Source organism: Strigops habroptila, chromosome 4 (assembly GCF_004027225.2).
Source record: "Strigops habroptila isolate Jane chromosome 4, bStrHab1.2.pri, whole genome shotgun sequence".
NCBI lineage: Eukaryota > Metazoa > Chordata > Aves > Psittaciformes > Psittacidae > Strigops > Strigops habroptila.
The window spans coordinates 80,419,929-80,437,535 of record NC_046358.1 but is presented as its reverse complement, the minus strand read 5'-3'; the positions used below and the strand labels follow the sequence as shown (position 1 = coordinate 80,437,535).

At 42.7% G+C, this 17,607-nt stretch overlaps 1 protein-coding gene across 6 annotated transcripts; it reads left to right on the top strand.

Annotated features, from left to right (window-relative positions):
• Positions 1-2,844: 2,844 nt before the first annotated feature.
• On the top strand, positions 2,845-10,092 carry ZFAND2A (zinc finger AN1-type containing 2A). 6 transcript variants are annotated; one of them, XM_030485129.1, is made up of 6 exons: positions 2,845-3,034; positions 3,665-3,759; positions 4,448-4,579; positions 4,691-4,842; positions 5,329-5,418; positions 9,963-10,092. In XM_030485129.1, exons 1-6 carry the CDS (start codon positions 2,980-2,982, stop codon positions 10,078-10,080), a joined length of 642 nt encoding a protein of 213 aa, XP_030340989.1. In that variant the 5' UTR covers positions 2,845-2,979; the 3' UTR covers positions 10,081-10,092. The 6 variants fall into 6 exon arrangements, with proteins under 6 accessions (XP_030340989.1, XP_030340990.1, XP_030340992.1 ...); XM_030485130.1 differs by lacking the exon at positions 9,963-10,092 and adding an exon at positions 8,214-8,250; XM_030485132.1 differs by lacking the exon at positions 9,963-10,092 and adding an exon at positions 5,848-5,993.
• Positions 10,093-17,607: the final 7,515 nt, after the last annotated feature.

Genomic DNA, 17,607 nt, shown 5'->3' with positions numbered 1-17,607 from the left:
GAGATCACTGGGGTCCCACTCCTCTTGGACACTAGGTAGGTGCTTTGTATGAAAAGCATCAGCCTGCAAGCTCAGCACATGATTTTCTTTGCACTTCCCAAGTACTTGAGTGTTGTGTAAATAGTATAACGGAGCTGATGTATAGATGCGTAATGGAGCAAAGGTCTTGAAGTACCTTGTATAATTGAACTTATTGTTTGTATTTGGATTTTTTTTGCTGTTTCCTCCTTCTTTTTAACACTCCCCCACCCACAGCTGTGAAAACCAACTAGGTAAACAAGCAAAGTAGGGGAGAGTGCCATGCTCTGGCTGCCTGCCACTGCCCTGGCAGACACAGGTAGCTGGCTCAGCTCAGTCAGGGGAAATTCCTTTAATCATAGAATAGTTTGTGTTGGAAGGGACCTTAAAACTCATCCAGCTCCAACCCCCTGCCATGGGCAGGGACACCTTCCACTAGACCACGTTGCTCCAAGCCCCATCCAACCTGGCCTTGAACACTGCCAAGGATGGGGCAGCCACAGTTTCCTTGGGCAACCTGTGCCAGCGCCTCACCACCCTCACAGTGGAGAAGTTCCTTACATCTAAGCTAAATCTCCCCTCTTTCAGCTTAAAGCCATTTCACCTTGTCCTGTCCCTAAAGGCCCTTGTAAAAAGCCCCTCTCCAGCTTTCTTGCAGGCCCCTTTAGGTACTGGAAGCTGCTCTAAGGTCTCCCTGGAACCTGGCCAAAGGAACCTGGTGGAAGATGCTGCATGGCTGTATTGTCAAATACCAGGGACATCTGTGCGCTAAAAAGAGCACTGACTGCTAAAGCTCTCCCTGGGCTTGAGACCACCAGGGTTTGCATCAAATGTAACGTGAAAGGCAGATTCTGCTGGCAGGGAGAAGGGCAGCTACAGCCCAAGGATGGACCCTCAGCAGATGAACAGCGCGATGTCTCATGGGAACACCTACTACCACTGCAGAATGCTCTTCTAAGACACAGCTGGACAATGATGCCTTTAACTTACACATTCAAAGCAGCATCAGCCTGGTACCTTCAGCTGCTGGTTATAAACACAGCCAGAACAAACTATGTAAATCAAAGGACAGCACTGCTTTAAAGGCACATGGCCAGGAAAACTTCTATACTAGAAACATGAAGCTGTCTTCTTTTCATGAGAGCAGGGAGACAGCCTTCTGATTGGAAAAAACTGCTTTTAACATTGAGTTTGGTTTTTTTATGACAGGAATTAAATGAAGTATTTATATGTCTAACAGAGACTTGAATTGAGTGACCCAGAAGGTCTCTTCTCACGTCAGTCTCCAAAGTCTGTAGCCATGTGAGGCAGAGAGGCAGGACATGGTCTTCTTGGCACAGCACTGCCTTTCACACTGCTCTCATCCTGAGCTGGTGTCTCCCTGTGGGGCTATGTCCCACCCCAAGGGTGTCTCCAGGGTGGGCTGTAGATGCTCCAAACATGGACATGGCATGGCCATCCCTCAAGACCCCATGCAGCAAGCACTGCAGCGGAGGAGATGAAATCAGATTGCCCTGTGCAAACCAAAGACCTGTGGCAGACAAACGCTCAGTCATCACAGTTGTTCTTTGGAAGAATGGCATTAAATGAGGACCTTTGGTAATTTTATGGATCCAAGAGCTAAAATTAATATGTGTATGAAGTCCTGGAAGTGTCTGGCTGATGACATGGTATCATTTAATCCAGCAGGACTGTGCTGTTGGGAAGGCCACAGCACCGGTGTGGCTGGCTGTAAGCTGGCACACACAGCGGGAGTCATACAAACACCATGTGGCCAGCTGACGTGGATGACAGATGAGTGGCACATGCCAGTTGCAGTGTTGACAGCCCAAATTGGCCTTTGCAGTCACCACCTGCCTTCCCAAAGCTCCTCTTCGCTCTCATGGCTCCACTCTGCATCTGAGTCATGTACTGCAGGACAAAGCCAGGTGTTTTCCAGGGAGAGCAGGGGCCAAACAACATCTTGTCATTTCTCAATCCCGTAACAAATGTCATTACACCAATAGTCCTCACATCCTCTACACGAAGCCAGTGTTGTCACACACATTCAAAAATCAACATTTCTAACCTACACCTTGATCTCGCGGTGCCTCGTTCAAGTGAGATAAGCATTTTAAACCAGAGACCTACCGGGAAGCTTTTTATTCAGTTGACTTGTGCAAACCCACAGCTGCAACTGGGGCTTGTCCACCCAAACCAGTCCGCAGTCCTGCAGCAGGACCCTGAGCATCACCCTGCTGCGAGGAGCACACCCTCTCCCACCCAACTCCATGGATTTGTTATAAGTTTGGCAGCAGCATGAGTTAAGCATCACATCCTGCAGGGATGGTGCCTGAACCCGGACGAAAAGATGAAAAGGGAAGAGGCAAAGGGCTGAGTGTTCTCTGGAGCAAACCAGCCCCACAACGGCTCTCTGGGCACGCTCCCATGTCTCCTTATTTGATACACGTGTCCCCATTTGAGACAGGGCACACCTGTGCACGACGGGGTGTTCACAGCCGCGGGGCTGCGCGGGGCTGCCCGGGTCAGACCGGGTCCGGGTCCGGGTCCGGGTCCGGGTCCGGGTCCGGGTCCGGGTCCGGGTCCGGGTCCGGGTCCGGGTCCCCGTCCCCGTCCCCGTCCCCGCCACCACCCGCTATCACCCGTCACCCCCATCCCCTCCCTGTGCTCCGGTCCCCGACCCGCCCCGTCATGGCCCCGCCCCCGACGCATGACTCAGCACCCCTCCCCGCCCGCCGATTGGCCGCCCGCCTACAACACGCAGCTGACGGCGATGGAGAGCGGGCGACGCTATTGGCTCGGCTTGTCGTGATGTCATCTGTGGTGGCCGGAGCAGGTGGGAGCATGACTCAGCACGTGGGTACGGAGCCGGGCTGAGTCAGCGGGAGGTACATAAAGGCGGCGGCAGGTCCTGGGCCCTGTGTCTGGTCCCGAGTTCGAGGGTCCTGTTGCCGTGCCGGTATGGAGTTCCCGGGGCTGGGCGAACACTGCTCGGAGCGCACCTGCAAGCAGCTGGGTAAGGAGCGGTCTCGGGGTGCGGTTAAGGGTTCCCTGCGCTGCCCGAAGGGAGCTGTGAGCGGGGATGACCTGGGCGGTGAGTTGGCTCCCCCAGGCAGCACTCGTAGGATGGTGCTTAAGGGATTGGGTAGCTTGTGTACTGTGGGGGTCTAGATGTTGCACCCTAAGTCTGTGGGGTGCTCTGGTTGGTCGCAGATACCAGTGCTGGTTCAGTGATCCTTCCTGAGTGGATCAGGGGAGGGAGTAACAGCTGAGCCCTGGTGGTTTGTTCTCCTGTCTTGTTAAGGATTGCTTTCTAAAGAATAAAACTGCTTTGGAGTCTGAGCTTTGGCTTTGTTCTTCAGTTCCTAGGTCCTGACTGGTGTCTTGCTAAAGTTTCTGTGTTTAGGGTGCCCTCAGGGTATTTATGGCTTGTGTGAGTCCAATGCTGTGGATAGAAAGAGGGAAAATGCATCACTCTTGTTTCTTTAGTTTTAATATTTATGATGACACACTTTCTGTGGAAGTAATTGTACTTATGACTAGACAGAAGTTATTTACTTTTGAATTTTTGTAGCCTTTTGTGAGTGCTCTTACAGCTGCCAGCTCTAATCCATGAGAATCTTTTCTTTTTTTATTTTTCTTCTAGACTTCCTTCCTCTGAAATGTGATGCCTGTGGGGAGGTCTTCTGTAAAGATCACATCCGTTATGATGACCACAAGTGTAGCTCTGCCTACAAGAAAGTAAGTTCCTCAACATGAGTCAGCAATTCACGCTGCTGAATTGTCAAGTCATGTATACAGGCTGCTCTGAAACTTGACATGTGGTTTCAGTAAAAGTGGATGGGGGAACCACAAGAGCTAATGATACAGCTGAAGTTTGACTATATAGGAACACAACACTTCAGAGGTCAGTACCTCTGTGTCTTTCACTTACGCCACATTGTCCCAGAGAGAAGTGCTTTATGTTTTAAGTAATGTATTGTGGCCTAAAACGTCCTGCAGCTCCAGGCCTTTCAGTTGGAGAACAGCAAACATGAAACTACAGAAGAAATAACTAGAATAAGTGGGGCCAGACTTTGGTCTTTGGCTCATACTTGGGCTTTGAAGTGTTAAAAGTCTGCCATTCCAGAAAGCCTAGAAGCATACTTAAAGTCAACCTAGCCAATATGTTGCTATAAATTTATTTGGCAAAGTTTGCCTACCTGTTTTGGATAATGATTTGCAGTTACCTTTGAGAAGGTTACATTTAAAAGCATTAATAAATGACTAGAACATAAAATGCTTTGTGAATTCACTACTATCACCCATGGGTAAGAGAAGGGGAAGGACAGAAAACCAGAGTTGGACTTGTAACAGTGGATGTGATAATTTTAAAGTTTTTTTCGGCCTGAATCATTTTATGGTTCTAATCTGTGTTGTATGTGCTCAGAATGTGCAGGTTCCAGTGTGTCCACTCTGTAATGCACCCATCCCTGTAAAGAAGGGGGAAATACCAGATATCGTGGTTGGAGCCCACATGGATAAGGACTGCAAATACAACCCAGCACAGCAAAGGCAAAAGGTAAGGAAAATGCTGCTGAAGTCTAGACTGCCTGCCTAATGCTTGTGATGGCAGAATGTGCTTGCTCTGTTTCATCTTAATTATAACACCAGCTTTATGTCCTCTGTTCAGATCTTCACAAACAAGTGCTTAAAGCCAGGCTGCAAAAGGAAAGAAATGATGAAGGTTGTTTGTGAACAGTGTGGTGGTAACTTCTGCATAAAACATCGGCATCCTCTGGATCATGAGTGTAAAGGCAGCAGCCACCCCATCTCCAAGGCAGGGTAAGCTGTATTTATGGTACTTTGAGCTCAATCTGAAATTTCAGAGCTACTATAAGGGGCTGGCGGGGAGCTCAGACAATAGGGAATTCTGTAAAGTACTGGTCAGGTCAATAAAGTATCTACTATTTTCTCTTTGTATCTCAGACTTAGTTTCTGGAAGTCTGTGAGCCAAGATAAAAGCTCGTCAAATGCTTTCCCAAAATTCTTCCAAGCTTACCTGTGTCAGTCTTTGCTAATTGAGAAGAGGCACTGGCTAACTCAAGTACCCTTTGGGGTCTGGATCCAAATACTAAATCCTGAAGTTCTGCCCAGCACCTTAAAGTAACAAAGAACAATAAAAATCTCTTGCAGGCAGATGCACCTTCATTGTTCTGTACAATAGGACTTTAAGACTTGTGTGACAGATATAATTAAACTGGATGGAAGAGTGAAACTTCACTGGCAGTGTGCATAAGAGGTGCTGAGCCTGGTTGTATTTCTTTGTAGATATGCTGCTCTGATGAGAGCTTCTCAAACTGCCTTCAAGTCAATGGGAGCAATGGGAGTGCCATCTAATGGGAGTCTGCAGCACAACAGGTACAGGCTGTAGAAGGAAAGACAAACATCGTTTAAAAATAGTCTTGTGTCAACATGGTGTAGGAGTACTGCTGTCATACCTCTAACTGCTCTAGAGTTGGTCACCTTTGGTTGGTGTTGAGAATGTAGTAGAGGGGTTCTGATAGCATAATTGAATATTTATTTGTCCATCCTGTAGTGCTTACAGTAGCTATATTGACAGAAGCATTAGGACATCAAATTGTTGTAATGGGAGGTTGGTCTTCTACCTGCTCCATGTGAGGCTTGGTCAAGTTCTGGAAAAATGGTGTGTCAGCAGAATGCTGAGGAAAGCATGGCAAGCATTGGAATTACAGTAAATGGCCCAAGTCCTTCCCTAACATGCTGGATCTGCTTGTGACTGAAAGTTTTGGGCATGTAACTCTTACAGTGCATTCTTATGTCTTTCAGATGCAGATGATGGAGGCTTTTCACATCTGGATCAAACCTCTGTCTATTTAATCTTGTCTATAGATCTTTAAATTTTTCTCTGCAATTAACTTATTTTTGTATCATTGTTTTGTGCATTCAATAAACTGTTGCCCTTTCTAAGCTAACTTTATTTGTTCTTGTATTTGGAATAAGATCTTAATACTATGAAAAATACTCAGTGGAGGAAGCTGGGCAGTGGTGGTAGGAAGGTGACTGAAATTAGTGATAAAGACAGCCACCTTAGCTTAGGTAATGCTAAGTCTGTACTATGAGTCTCCTAAGATGAAAGTCTGAAATACAAGCTGCTGTCATACATCTCAATGCTTTTGGAAGTGACCTGGCACACAGTACAGTGTTCTGCTTGACAAATGACATACGTCAACATGAAGCAAGTTTTATATAAACTGCCTCTTGTTTTTTGACTGTCACTGGAAGTACCTGATTTATAAAGCCATACCTAGCTTTCCTAGGCCCTCCCTAAGCAATTCACTGAAGGCTAGTGCTCACAGGGGCATGTGCAGTGTAATTCTTAATAATTTATTGCCCCTTAGAAACCTGGAATTGCATGGGTATTTTTTTTTTTGCAGTTGAGGGGAAAAAGGAAGTTGGAGAAAGCAGCATTAACTATTTGCCTCATGTAATGAGAATGAGGCCAAAATAGTGTTGTCTAGGGAGGCTACTCTTGCTGCTTTCCTGAAAAGCTTAAACAAATGGAGACATAACAGATATGCTCCATCTATTATCCTGATCAGCTATCTTGGCTCTTTAAAACTGCATGAATATCCAGCTGCTTAGCTTGAGGCTTGAAATATTGTGGGTTGATGAAATGGAAATGTGCTGTTAATGAACAATGCTAATTCCCCAGCTGGGATCTAAGTAGACCTCTCATCCAGCTAATTGTGAGGAAAAATGCCAAGGCTTACTGATGGTGTCAGGAGGTCAAGACCTCAATTTCATGTGTCATTGGAGCTGTTCCTTTGCACACTGGGGCTGGTGGGCTGGAATGTTGGTTAGGACTAACTGGAGGGTAATTGCAGTCCCTTGAATCACCTGCAGCTATGAGTGCCCACTGCTGTTCTGCTGAGGTGGGAAGATGAGCAGTTTGCACAGCAGAAAATGCAGTGTTCCTTGGCCTGGGAAAAATTATCTTTGATAAATACTGTAGGAGATGTGAGCATAAGTGCAGTAAATGCCTATGCTTTCTACAACCTTGAGGTGTACTGCAGCTGTGCAAAGACTGTTGTGTGCCTCTGAAGAGGCTTAATCCTTATAGTACAAATGTTGCCTAAAGAGGAAATGTGGATTTACGGCCTTCAACAGGGGTAGTGTGTAAACAACCACCTTGGTGAGTTGTAGGCCTTTCATCTGGAAGGGCAGATACAATGTAATTTCTGGCCAACACAGAACAAAATACCTGTGCAATCTTACCACATTGGGCCAAATATTAATGTCTTATGCAGTAGAATATTTTGGGGAAGGTCAAAGCTATATGGAAGGCAGTAATTTGCGAAACTGTAGGTAGTGTAGGTGTGAGTTACTACTGCTAATTCCATATAGTCTATTTTTATGCAATCGTGGTCAAATTTGTGACGTGACAGTGTCTGTAATACTGTGTTTAACCACAGGATGTCACAATAGGATACGTAATTAAAAACCCCAATCATTATTTTAAGAAGTCTAAACACAGAAAACATGCTTTCCCTATTCACATTAGAACAAAAGCTGAAATTAAAACTCTATAATTTTAGATACCACCACCTGCTAGTTATCGTGTGTGCTCTAATGCCATCACTCATCCCTAGCATGTTGCTACAGTATTAGGACTTTTATAATGTCTCTCTATAACTGGCCATGCATTCCTGCACAATGCTGTGCACCCCACTGGTGGTGTGGGAAGTGGTTTCCTTTGGAAACCATGTCCTAGAGGCTTTGCCAGGGACAGCAGGATTGGCACCCTATGATGGGGGGAAGAGGTGGAAGGAGAGGAACGACAGGAGAAGGAAGCAGGTTTACCTCCTACTGTCAGTGCATGCCATGATACAGGGAGTTGCCACCAGCATCTGCTACCACAGCTGGCACCTCAGCTGCTACTGGGATCAAACCTAAGGAAAACAAAACCCCCGTTTCAGATTGTCACAAAAAGAAATGCTCCATCTAATGTGTGAGCTTGTGGTAAATGTTCTTGCCCTCAAATTACCGAGGGGAAATGGGAATGTTTGTGCACATGGTATTTATAGACAATGAAAACATGGAAACCAATTTGTTCCCTAGAAACCTAGTCCTAGGAGCTGTTTTCTCGCCCTCTCAAACCGCAGCGTTCGCCTCTTCCCATCACATTCCCTCAGACCCGATGAGGACAGCAGATAACGCTGCCTCAGACACGGAGCCTTTAGGATCTGCCGGCTGGAAGGAATCACCACCACTGTTGTGCAGAGAGACGCATCGCACCGCGTTAGCAGCTGGCACGGCGTGATACCAGAGCCTGCTGTTGCCAGTAGCGCTCCGGCTTGCGTGTGCGGAAACTGGGTGTCCCGCACGGACAGTGCAGGGGCGGGTGCTGCCAGACCATGGGGTCCCCGTCGGGCGGGTCCCTGGCCGGGCGCCAATCACCTGGGCCGCGGAAGGGCGGTGCGGCCCCGCCCCTACACGGGGCAGGAGGCGGAGACCTTTTCCCGTCGCGGAAAGGTGACGCCATGCGCGCCCCCAGAAGCCGGCCGAGCACTCCTCAGCACGCGTGTTCCAGGTGGGCGTTTCAAGCCTGAGCGCGGCTTCCTATTGGCCAGCTGGCGGATTGGCATGGCGAAGACCAATCAGACGCCTCCGTTCTCTCCTTGTAGCCAGTCAGAGGGAGGGGGCGGGCCGCGGCGCCAAGCGTGGGGCTCAGTTAAATGTGCGGAGGAGGCGGGACCGTGAGGTGCGTGAGGGGAGCGAGTGAGGCGGGGGGACGCGAGCGTTCGGTGTCTCGCACCCCGCGGGGCCGCCATGGGGCGGGGGGTGCCCCTGGGATGTCTCTGCCCCGCATGGGGGGGGGGGGGGGGGTCGGGAGGGAAAGGAGACGCAACCCCGGCGTCGTGGGGTGGGAAGGCACCGGGTCCGAGCCTCCCCAGCGCCGCCCGGGGCCTGCTCCCGCCGGGCCCCGCCGCATGTCGTGGCTGAAGTGTCCCTGCGGTGGAGGTGCCGGGGATCGAGCTCTGTCAGGTGGTGCAGGCTCTTACTACCTCCGGCTGTGTGGGTTAGGCTGTGTGGGTGCCTGGGTTTTGGGCTGATTTATCTTTCAGAGTGTGCTTCAAGCTGAATGTTCGTGATGGAGACAACTGTTGTGTTTGTGCTATTACACAGAAAGCGACTGTATTGGGGCAGCTGTTGGAAGCCCCTTAAATCAGATTTTCTCTCAGAGAAATAATGTGCCATTACATCTAGACCTCATTTTACAACCAGGTTCTCTGCAGCTCCTGTTCACCTTTGCACTCAAGTCAGTGTAAAACGAAAGATGAAAGTCGTGAGACATAATTCTTTAAGCATATTTTCCCTCATTAATCTATATAAAACCAGGCAAACTTGAAGTTTTAAAGAGAACTTGTGGTTTAAAACTGCTTGTTTTAGTAATCAGGTAGGCTTACTTTTTGCTTGTGGGTATGTATGTATGCACATATATGTGAATTAATGAGATGACTAACAGTCACATGTATTTTGAGGAGAGGAATGACTGGTGTTACCTGAAGTGGACGACTGATCAAACAGTCCAATGTGGTGTGCTATAGACTACAGCAAGCACAGCATCAGTTATGGGGGATTACTGCCAGGAGGGTCAGTGAAGTGTTTCACACAGTGGGGCCTGAGAGGACAGCGGGTGTTGAGTTTTCTGCAGGAGAATGACATTCTAGTTTTACAGTAGCTTAACTATGCTGTGTTCCTAAAGCAAATGCAATGGAAGTTCTCCAAACTAGATAAAAATTCAGTGCAGACATATGTTTTTTAGTTAAGTAGTCACAAATAATTCTCATAGCAGTGTAATTATAGTATAACCCTGTATACAAGACTGACATTTAATATGAAAAAAGGTTCTAATTCCAGTTTGGTGGTTTCTGTTACAGAATAGTTCTGGTTTATAATGTCAAAAATGAATGTGGAAAAAAAAGAAAAGAAGGCAGAAAAAAGAAAAAAGCTAAAGCACTGTGTGGCCCAAAAGGGAGAGATGGAATCAGAAACTGAACCAAAGAAAAAGAAACAAAACCTGCAGGTAGGTTCCCCAAGTTTTGAGCATTTAATTCAATAAAATGTAGTTTAATACAATAAAATGTGGATATTTCTTACCTGTGATGTGGGGGGTTTAGAGATTCCGTACTGAATCTGAATGTACTATTTGATTCAGTTGCAATGATTCCTAGATGCAGTATACCCAGAGTGAAAGTTAAAAGGTGAAGCTAAATTAGGCCAAATCTGGATATGGTTTATCAGTCAGAGTACATGATCTCTGTTTGTTTCGGATGCTTCTGTGAAAGAGTGGGTGAGAGAATGCGGGTGAAAGGTGGACTAAATCGCTTGAAGCAACTGTCATATGGCAGTGTAGGCATAGCATAAGTCTTCATGTGATCCTGAGTGGTTGGAAAAACATGAAAGAGATTTTCTTGGAAACCCTCTTGATTTTTGGGCAGAATGTCAAGTGGCCAGAAGGTGTCAGCAGTCTCTTTGTATTACTGAACATTTTATGAATTAATTTTATGAAAATGAAATTAGCAATATCGAGATGTTATTTAAGTGGAAACAGAGCTGTAAGTTTTTTGTGATGGAAATGGTACATAAACAGGGCGATTCAGTTCTGCTGCTCCGAGTAGTTACTGTAGAATGTGGATCAAAGAAATATGAAGCAGTTTGATAATGTCAAGAAGCAGAGAAGAGGAGGCAAAGGTTTTTTTCCTCAGAAATTCTCAAGGTGATGTTAAGGCATGGTCTTAAAAACTCTCTTAGGTTTCCTGATCTAACATAAAACATATGTGAAAGCTGTTTGTTCATTTATCATGAGATGTATAGTTCAATGGAGATCATATAACTAAAAAGTAGTACTTATTTTGTTATTAGACTTCAATAAAATTCATTGGATAGAATATTTTTTGAGAGCTTTTTCTATGCATAAGTGTCTCTAGCTCTTACATTTAGAGTTTGTGAAGCATAGTATACAAAAAGCCAACCTATTGGCCAGTAGCTAGTCAGAGGTCTGTAAATTCCTGCAGTTACGAATTCAGCAGAAATGTTCCTAAGTAGGAAAAGATTGCATCTTTGTCTATATCAAAGCAAAAATAGAAAATCTGGTATTTACAGCTTAATAAAAGGGAATATTTCTCCTTTTCTTGGTAGGGTGTGTATTATAGACTTTTGGTTCACAGTACCATAATTCAATTTCAGTGAGAATAATTTTCCAGCATAAACCTGTGTGAATTTTAAATGCCAAAATTAAAAATATATTGCCTGTGACAGTCTGTATAATTTCATGTAAAGGTAGAAAAAGTTCCTGTTGGGCTTCAAACCTGTAGCAAGTAGGGCCTTTTTGGACCATCTGATGCCAAGTGGTAAGTTCTTGGACCACCCCCGCCCCCCATTAGTTTTTGTTGGCCATGCAGACTGTTGGCTGTGGAAAAAAAAAAGAGCAAATAAGAAATGCAAAGAAGAATGCTTAATACTATTAGGGAACACCACTAGGCACAAGAGTTCCTAGAATTATAAAACTTGGTGTCAGTGGGTGGCTTAAACATGTATATAGTGTTAGTTTTAGGGAATACCATATAAGGCCTATGACATGCCATATTTTGGCATCAGCTTTATAAACTGTAACTGTTGATAGTAGGAAAGTGTAAGTTAGTAGGCCACTTTTTTCTTTTTTGTTTGAAATGGCTGTTGAGAATGAAAAATGTTTAGGCAGAACTTGAACAATTTTACTTCAGAAATTGTTAATGGAAGTTACCTCTTTGCCAGTTTGTGATTGTTGTACAGGATGTATGCTCCCAGCTTTGTGTGAAATACTCAGTTAAGTCACAGTGGCAGTTATGCTTTAAAATCTTTTGGTCACCAAACCTTGACAGCATGGAAAATGTAGTAGAAAACAAGGTAAAATTGCTTTGTGTGTACAGGAAGATCAGGAGGAGCTCTGAGGCTGCAGTGATGTGCTCTGTTAGTCAGGATGGTTCCAAAGAAGAAATTTGGAACAAAAATTAAGGCAACTGCTGAGAATGTTTATTTTGCAGCCTTACTTTAATTTTATTTCTGTTACTTTAAAATAAACTGGAACCTTGATATATTTACAGAAATTCCTGAATCACGATGACTGGACTCTGATGAACTGTCATTGACTTTTAATGCAGCAACTGAATTAAAGAAAACTTTTTTTTGGAGTTCTTAAAGTAAGGATGGGTAGACTCCAGTTTCTCCTAAGAAGCCTCATATATGATGGAAAGAACTCAAAAGATAACTATATAACAGATTGCTTTTGGTGGGAGAGAAGTTTCACTGGTTCACTAAGTCACTTTACTTTCTTGTGATTTACTTTTTTTTCCTGTTCTAGTACAGCAATTTTAGTCTCCAAAGTGGAAAATGTAAATCTCTAATTGATTTTGTTGTAGAGCTGCAAGCAGGCAAGTTGAAATGTGTCTGAAGTGACTGGATTTAGTGTACATTGATCATTCCTTCCTGAAATTTGTTTCAAAAACTCCTACCAGCCTAAGACCAAAGCATTTTGCCTTGGAACAGCTTGACCTTTCAGACTCATCTTGGTGGTTTACTGATTTTCATCTACTCAATTTCTTCTGTCTATATTAAATAGCAATGAGCAATTCCAGACCAATATAAATGTTTTCATGAATGATCTTACAACCACAAAGTTCTGAATGGCACATGTCTAGTGGAGCTGAGCAATGCAAGTTTTAAAACTTAATTCAGACTTGTGTTTATTCTGACAGATTTTCGTAATGTTACTCTTTTATTTAGCTACTTGGCAATAAACCTCAGATTTTAAACATTGATTTTTATTGTTTGTTTTGTTTAAATGCCTGGACATCAGTTTTACTTTTTTTTTTTTCCCATTGATTTTGTAGTTTACTAACATACTTGTATGTTAATCCTTCTGATAGTTTGCATTTATTCTTTTGACTTGTCAAGCGACACAGGCATAAAGAAGAGAGATTTAAAAAGTGGCATCTTTACTGGTGGTTTGAAGTTAAATACTGGCTTCTGAAAGAAAACTTTCAGAAGGACCTTGTCTGAGACAAATCAATATTGTTTCAGTTCTCTGAAGAAAAATATATTGTTAACATGTCATCTTGAAATAACAGAAGCATTAGAAGTGCTTGTTTGTAATTCCCTTGTCTTGCTTCTGTTTATGGATTTCCTCACTTTTCAAAATTTCAGCAGCCTTAGTGCCACAAAACTTATTGAAACAGCAGTACTGACACAACAGTGTAGATAGGCAACAACATGTTGTGGTTGCTTTGTTTATGAAGGCTATTGGAGTTCTACCCAGAATGACCTCGCTGTATCAAAGGATCCTTTAACCTTATAATTTTAAGGGGAAAACTTCTTTCTCCAATTGCTGTTTTCAGAGCTGCAGGGTTTCCACAGAACAGTAAGAAATTCTTCCAGAGCTGACCATCTATTAGGCAGTTTATTATCCGTAGAGAACAATATTAATTTCCTGGTTTTTCCCCATTTAGTCTAGTAAACATTGTAACTTCAAGGAAAATTACAGTAATTAAGAGGCAGTCAGCCTTTATGAATCAAATTGTTCATGGTTGAAAGGTACTTTAGATAAGGCTCATACAGTGGGCGGGTTCCCTTGTATGTTTGTTGCTATCAGCATTGCAAATGGTTGGAGGAGGAGGAATCAAAGTTTTCCCCAGATAAAGGCATAATCAGTGGGAAAGGAATTTAATTTTTGAGATTCCATACAGATAGTACAAACAATGGCAAATAAACAAGTAGCTCATGGTCTTTCTTTACTCAGAGGACTTGTGTGCAGGTGCCCAAACAGGAAGATCTATTTACTAAATGGAAAATGGCAAAGTTAATAGTGAAAAGGTTTCTCTATTCAGCTTTTTGGAGGTTGTCAGAAAGACCAATAAGGAGTTATTAAACTAGTACTACAGGAAAGCAAACCACAGAAAAATGATTCTTTAAAATCATTGCTCGTAGTGGTGGAAAACCCCGTAAAATTATGTTTAAGCTGTGGACATAAATGTTTTTGCATGAGCTTGGTGGAATAGCTGGGAATGCTACTTTGATATGATCTCTAATGCTGCTTGTCATCAGGTAACTGGGGTAGTAATTTGAATGTTTAATGAATGCAAACCAGGCATTTGTGCTACAAACTCCATCAAGCAGATACTGTAAAGCTATCACCAGAAAGTGTATTTTATTTATTTGACAACCCACTAATTCATACCAAAGCCTGTTGTTGAAATAATGAGTTGTGGATGATTTGCAAACAAAGTCACTAATCCTTTATTGTTCCATTAATTATTTTTCTTTAGTTAATGGGAAGTTTATCTTGTAAGTATCAAAATAACTTGCTTTGTATTTTCCCATCCTAAAAAAATGCGATGAAGTTACAACATAGTGTGGTGTTGCAAGATTGTCTTCTGATTACCAGGCTACCAATAGTAGCTATATCTTACATACATTAAAAATGTATCTTGGAAACTGCTTGCATTGCAATTCCACTATCAACACTTCCTGCATTTGTTTTGTTTTGCTTTACTAGCTTAGTGCTCTGTTGTATGCATTAGTGTTATCACAGAATGGTTTGGGTTGGAAAGGACCTTAAAGCTCATCCAGCTCCAGCTCCCTGCCATGGGCAGGGACACCTTCCGCTAGATCAGGTAGCTCCAAGCCCCCGTGTCCAACCTGGCCTTGAACGCTGCCAGGGATGGGGCAGCCACAGCTTCTCTGGACACCCTGTGCCAGCGCCTCAGCACCCTCAGTAAAGAACATTATCCAGGGTTATTATTTTTGTTTAAGAAATATGTAGAAAATGAACTTTAAATATTGAAAAAAAGAAAATAAATTCCAGAAAGTTAATTTTATTTCTCATAACCTCATAAAATAATTATCTTGTCCTGTCTTTTTGACCATTTTTGAAGTATTTCTAACATGCAAATAGAGTTTTGTCCATGTTATGAAGAGAAGACATAATTTTTCATCTTTTTCCCCCAGCCCTCTGTCTCCCCACGCCTGATGTAAGGATGCATCAGCAGTTAGCAGTGGTCTGGTGATAGAAGGGGGGTGTGGTGTGGGTAATAGCTATTTCTCAAAATGGCAAAGTTAAATGTCAGTATGGATATTGGTGTGCTCTTGTTAGTCTGCTGGTTTTGGTCAGTCTGTAATTGAAATATTGGGCCTATTTCTCTTTTCTTTGGGCTGTCTTTCAGTTGAATGTTTATTCTTGGTTTATTTGTACTTTTATTTTTACTTGAATGAAGAGATAAGTTTGCTGTTTGCTGGCCCATTGGCTTCTTATTGCCTGGCTGTACGATGGCCTTCTGATATTGAAAAACAATTATGAAGCTGTAAATCCATTTGGCATTTCTGTCTTGCTGTGTGACACATTACTTGGTGGTTTGTCTGTTTTCTTATCTATGCAATATTTCTCAAATTAGGAAAAAGAAAATGAAAAAAAACCACCCAAACTTTGTGGGCAGCTGCTTACGGGACTGAAACATTTGTTTCCTGTGAACACTTTTCCATCAGAATATTGATAGAGTTGCTTTAAATAATCTTATTAATTTAGCCATACATTTATTTATTTATTAAAAGAGGTAAATTTGATTGTGACACAGTATAGTGTTAATAGAGAATAGGAGGCCTTTTGTAAACAGACATGTCGAAGGAGGTACAAAATAGTGTCTGAAATATGGATATGCATAGATTAGGCTGAATAATTTTACATTCCTTTGAAAATTATTTTTGTAATGGTAGGAGTAGATTTCCCAGGAAAGAGTATTCACAGCTGGGAAAACAGTTGCTACTTTGAAGATGGTTTTCCCAGGCGAAAGGCTCACGTCCCCAACTGTGTTCGGTATAAACAATATGTGGTGTATTTCTTACTTTTGTTTAAAGGAATTGTGCATTCTTCATTACATATTAACCAGCAAGAGTTTCATGCTAATTCCAGGTTTTTGCCTTAATCTGTAGACATTCAAAGTTAAATCCTTGCTTTTATTAATATAGCCAGGGTACTAAAGCGAGCTTGGTGGTGAAACGCAACTGTTCCTCCTTTGCTATTAAGAAGAGAAATTCTTCTTTCTCTTCCTGGAGCACATACTTGATGTTTCCTCTCAGCCCCTACTCTTTACTTAGTGGTGAGACCTTCCTTGGTGGTTCTTGTTAGGTTTCCAGTGTGAATCTTTGCTTTCATGACTTAGCTGCAAATACCTTCACAAGATTGAAATTCAGCACAGGATTCCCACTTGCGGGCTGAATTTGGTGAGTAACAGTCATCAAGCAGTTGTTGGAGTAAGGAGCAGAGGGTAGGCTGCTTGACTGTGTGTTGCTCATCTCCAGTCCAGTGACAACACTGTTTTCTGCCCCTTGGTAATTGTGATTTTTTGGGGGGGTTCTGTGTTAATAACTTCTAACTCATCATAGAGAGAGGCATCATAAATGAAAACGGCTGGACAAGGCCCAAATTGCTGAATGTAGAAAATTTGGCACAAAACCTCGAAATATTTGTAACTTCAGTTAAAAAAATAAAGTCCCATTGCATGTTTGAATTCACAAAACGTATTCCACTTGGCAAGAAATTAAGTTGTAGGCTTGAAAGGATAAATGTTTGCTATACTCTGATAGAGGATAAAGAGCAGAGAAATAGGCATTCAGAGGCAATTGTTCTTGACAGGGCTTGAAACTTGGAAGTGTGCACAGTATAACATGTTAATAAAAGCCTGATGCTTGTGGATTTGTTACTTCCTCTTTATTGCTCTTGGTACTATTTTTTAGTGTTAATTTATCAAAAAAAAAGCCCCAAATATGACAGATTTGGATATTTAAAATATGCTTATTCTAAAAAGCAGCTGTTTCCCTCCATCTTTGACAGAATGATACCTTTTTCTTCTTTTAAACAACCTGGGAGTCCAGTGTAAGGATTTTAATAAAATACAAATCATTGTGTGTTGATGGAATAGGTTTAAAAACAAAACAACTATTACGTTTTGGATCAGATAAAGGGGGGATGATGGCTGCCTCCACAGTATGAATGAGAAACCAGAATTATTTCACCAGAAGTTTCCTCCTCTAAAATACCTTTTGTGTTTCAATCTAATATTGTGAACCATATGAAAGATTAGTGTATATTTATGTATGTTAATAAATTACAGCATAGATAAAATGGCTCTTGGGTATTTGATCAAAGCCACAGACATTAATACATACTTGGAAAGTGCTTGTCTGCTACATCCAACAGGTCATTAGAACAGAAAATTTATCTTTAGACTTTTAGAGGCTGCCTGAAATAATGATGGTACAAGCATGAATGTTTTTGGGAAACCTATTGCTTAAAGAACCAGACTCTGTCTTTGAATGCATTTACCTGACTTTAATTGAATCCCACAAGAGTTCTGCAGGACATTGAACAGAAGATCATTAATTAATGTTTTATTAAATTTCTCAGCATTATCTTAATAATTTGTATCTGTAAACCAGGCTTTTGCAAACAGCATATATACCCAAAGGAAGACAAAGCTCTGCTCCTACCATCTT